General features: G+C 34.5%; 1 protein-coding gene across 1 annotated transcript; it reads right to left on the reverse strand.

Moving 5' to 3' along the window:
• Window positions 1-3,277: 3,277 nt before the first annotated feature.
• On the reverse strand, window positions 3,278-4,240 carry LOC114028694 (olfactory receptor 8K3-like). Its single transcript, XM_027842975.1, has one exon. It carries the CDS (start codon window positions 4,238-4,240, stop codon window positions 3,278-3,280), a length of 963 nt encoding a protein of 320 aa, XP_027698776.1.
• Between the last annotated feature and the right edge of the window lie 328 nt (window positions 4,241-4,568).

The following is a 4,568-nucleotide window of genomic DNA, read 5'->3' on the forward strand; positions in this document are numbered from 1 at the left end:
ACAAGTAATGCCTGTCTGGGCAAAAAAAAAAAATGGAAGCATGGCTAGAAATATAATTTGCTACTCAGATTGGCCTTGTTCTCTATAAGTGGTTAAAATATTTTTTTTGAGCAAATAAACCTTTGTCAATTTTGCTAATTCACACTGATTTTGAAAGTATGAATTTCTCAAATATGTATTTACCATTGAACTTGATTTTAGATTGTAAATTATCTTCAAGTACATGTCTGTAATATTATCCTGGATAATTTATGGTCCAACATATTATTTTACCATAGACCACTGTGTGAGTTATGCATTTGTTGCCATTTTGATATTGTTAGACCCTAGACACAGATGGCTCATTATTATCTCTGTGCTGTACCTCATCCCATGACTGATATTGGCCTTTATGGTCCTGAATCTAATTTTCTGTGAATTCCTTTATGCTACTGTGCACAATCACTGATGAATCTCAGATTTTGGTACTGCCTCATTCACAGGATTCCTCACAATGGCAAATCATCATAATGATCTTGGGGATATTCATTACAAGAATTGTACATTGGTGCACTATCCTAACTGTTGTATCTCCTATAGCCATAACCATTGGTCCTCTCCTATGCTTCAGTTCCAACATTTTAAATAATAAGTTGGACCCCTTTTCAATACAGAATGTGTCCTTCTATACAAACGTGGACTTTTAAAATCCCATTTGTTCATATAGTTTCTTCCTATTTTTATTCCACAGCAGAGATCCCAGAGTCATTGGCTATCTGTGTGATTGTGAGGAGATGAAGCATCATCTATGAGGAGCTTGGTTAGCTTCTCTAAATGGGGCCAAACATTATATTTCTAGGGAGTCATTGAGCTCACAGATATGATAGTAATAAAAAGAAATGATAGTAGTTTTAAAAGACATTTCTCATTATTCTGGCATAGTAAGGATAATCAAGCCAGAATTCTATCCTCAATCCATACCCATGTCACATTGCCCTGCATTTGATAATGATGTATTCAATTTAATCTGGAATCACAAATTACATTTTACATCTCAGTTGCTCACAATTACTAAAAATTGATAGATAAGAAAAAATACATCATCTATATGATTTCAAAATCTTGGATACATTGACAATGATTCCAGTATAGAGTAGGACATAATTGGTTTAGGAATTGAAAATGAAATAGGAAGAGTTGAGTTTGGTAGAATTTGTCTGTTAATACCATGTAACCAAGCAATGTAGAGTTCTCATGTTTGAATTTAAAAGTTCACTGCTCAGTGAGAAGCACATTCAGCTCAGTACCACAATAGCAAATTCAGGCATGTTAACAGGGGTTGATCATGTAAGCACTGGTCCTAAAGGTTGCCAAGATAGTTTAAGATAGACAGATCTTTTATATATCTCAAGTTTTATTTTCTGGCGGACAGGCAATTAGCCCAGTTTCAAGCCTGATCCCTGAAGCCATCTTTGGAAGACTATCACTATCCAGTATCATCTCAAGAAACAGCCTTCTTGGAGATGTAACATTACCTTTTCTTCATTATATTAGGTAGGAACAACTATTGACCAAGAGATGAAATTTGTCCACTATCAAAGTCTTTGACAGTATGATTCAAACTAAGAAAGAAACATGAGAATGACATTAAAGAAGATCCATCATTATATGCTTTGCTGCTATGCATTAAAAACTACAAGCTCTCTCCATTTGACTTACAGCTGAAACCCCATTTATGTATTTTCTCCAACTATTAAGATATGAGCACCTTGTCACAAATGCTTAGCCCAGGGTTTTGTATGGAATAAACATTCCATGATTATATTTTCATCAATTCATCTAAATTGATTTGGGAATCTCAATATCATTTCCAGGGACTGGTCTTCCCTTTTGTCAGTACACTTTGAATCTAGAAGCTCTGAAACCCTTCATACCCTAACCCTGGCTTTCTTTTCCAGTCTTTTTAAACTATGTTTCTTCCCACTCTTTAACCAATGACACTGACCAATTAGCTGATTCACAAACAAGACACTCTATGTCTCAGCTCTGGTCATTCTCTCACCAATTGCCCCTTTCCTGGAACATCCTTCTTCTCTGTTCTGCATATTGACTTCCCTGGCTTCTTTAAATTTCAGTGAAAATTCTACCTTCCATAGGAAGCCTTCTTAACCCCTCTTAATTCAAGAGCTTTCACTCTGATAATTATTTTCCATTTATTTTATATATAACTTGCTTTATGTATATGTTTTCCATATTGTCTCCTCTATTAGATTTCACCTCTTTGAATGTAGAGATTTTGTTCCTGTTTTTTTTTTTATATCCAGCATTTATCTGAGTGTTTGGCACATAGTAGGTGCTTATTAAATATTTATTGATCAGTTGTTGACTTAATGTAGACTTCGAAATGCAGGTGCACTTTTCATTTCTCTTTGAGTAGTTCTAGATCCTAGTGCTTCCCAGCAGCAATCCACTTCCCATTCTTTTTCACTATGACTTTCACAAATATTTTAAATGTGGTACAACACTGGGCTCGATATTGCTGTTCATGTACCACAGTGCCTGATCCAGTGAACATAAGAATATTTGCTAGGGGAATGTGTATTTGATGACGATGATGATGATTATGATGATGATGATGATGGTGAAAATCATAAAGAGGAAGAATAGCAGGAGCATGGATGAGGATGATAAATGATGTGTGACTGTGATAATTATTATGTTTACATTTGTGATTGTGATAATTATGTTTATAATGAGACATTATGCTTCCACACAGCTTATTATGGGAGATAAAATATAGAATGTTGAAATTATAATCAGGGATACTTGGTTTCAACCTTGTGCCCAATGCTTATAGACTTGATGATTTCAACAATTTATTTAATATTTGTTGAGGCTCAGTTTCTTTATTTGTAAAATGGGGTTAAACTATCATAAGGTTCTTGTGAATCTTCAATAAAACAATATTTATGAACTTTATCTACAAATGTCAGATACTATTCTTTCTATCCCATAGAAGAAATCACCAACCAAAGTTAGGATCCCCTAGTGGTGTAGTATATAATGAAATGGATTTATTTTACAGAAATATTTTGTACCACATCCTCTAATAATTCTTTTCAATTAAATGATTCCCTAAAGAAGCATTTACTAATGTGTGACTAAAAAAGTAAATAAGAAACAAATATCATCCTTTGACTTCACATTAAGAGAAATATCAGAGAGTATTTGACAAAGAAACCTATCAGAAACTTATTTGCATATAATAATACAATAGAAAAAAAAAACTTTACATTGGTCATTCCAGAGAAAACTTACATAATTTTTTAAAGACTCTTTTCAAGGCACCTTTCACCTCTTTGTTCCTCATGCTATAGATCAAGGGATTAATCATGGGGATAACCAGAGTGTAAAACACAGAGGCCACCTTGTCTGCGTCAAAGGAGTGGCTAGATTGGGGCTGTAGATACATGAAGAGAAGTGTCCCATAGAACACCGCCACCACTGTGAGGTGAGAGCCACAGGTGGAGAAGGCTTTGTGCCTTCCCTCAGGTGAATTCATCCTGACGATGGTCACAAGAATGAGCATGTAGGAAACCAGGATAATCAAGAGGGAAGAAACCAAATTAAGTGAGGCAAAGACTATATTGATTTGTTCAGCCTCACTTGTGTCTGAGCATGCAATGGACAATAGATGGAGACTGTCACAGTAGAAATATCTTATTATATTTGATTCACAGAAAGATGATGTAAAAGTCTCAGTTGTAATTACCAGACATACCATGATGCTATAGAGGTAAGAGATAGCCACCAAGAGCCAACATACCCTGTCTGACATGATGACCATATAGTAGAGAGGCTTACAGATAGCCACATAGCGGTCATAGGCCATGGCTGATAGGATAAAAAGTTCACTGACAATAAATATCCCAAAGAAAAATAGTTGTACTGCACATGTATGATAAGAAATCATATTTTTCTCCTTTATGAAGCTAACCAACATTTTTGGCCCAATAGCTGAGGAATAACCAAAATCAACAAATGCCAGATGCCTGAGGAAAAAGTACATGGAAGTTTTGAGGTGGGAATCCACACTGGTTAGGATGATCAGGCCCAGGTTTCCAAGTGCTGTGACCATGTAGTTGAGGAAAAACAAAACAAAGAGGGGACACTGCAGCTCAGGATGGTTTGTGATGCCCATGAGAATGAATGCAGTTACCTGGCTCCCTGAGGTTTCATTCAGCTGGATCATTATTTTCATCCAAGGAAAATAATCTGAGAATAAAATAAAAATCCCTTTAAGTACTACTTGCATCAATAATTAGGCAGTTATTTAATACAAATATTCTAGATAGAAATATCATGATCTTTAGCATTAAGTACAATTTATTTTCAACAATTTAGGTATGATAATATCACATAATATTGTATTATATCATATATATCAACATATGAACATTGTGTCATCAAGTGAATAGTGAATGTGGTTTTATTTATAAAATAAAGATTATAAAATTATTTATCTCCAAGTGAAGTGACAAAATAATATTATGAATATATTTTTAAACATTTTAACAAATCAATGGGTC

Source organism: Vombatus ursinus, unplaced genomic scaffold (assembly GCF_900497805.2).
Source record: "Vombatus ursinus unplaced genomic scaffold, bare-nosed wombat genome assembly UNPS02004996.1, whole genome shotgun sequence".
NCBI lineage: Eukaryota > Metazoa > Chordata > Mammalia > Diprotodontia > Vombatidae > Vombatus > Vombatus ursinus.

What these genes read in the sequence shown, in the direction of transcription:
- LOC114028694 (XM_027842975.1), bottom strand. Translation starts at nt 4,240, where the DNA reads ATGAAAATAATGATCCAGCTGAATGAAACCTCAGGGAGCCAGGTAACT.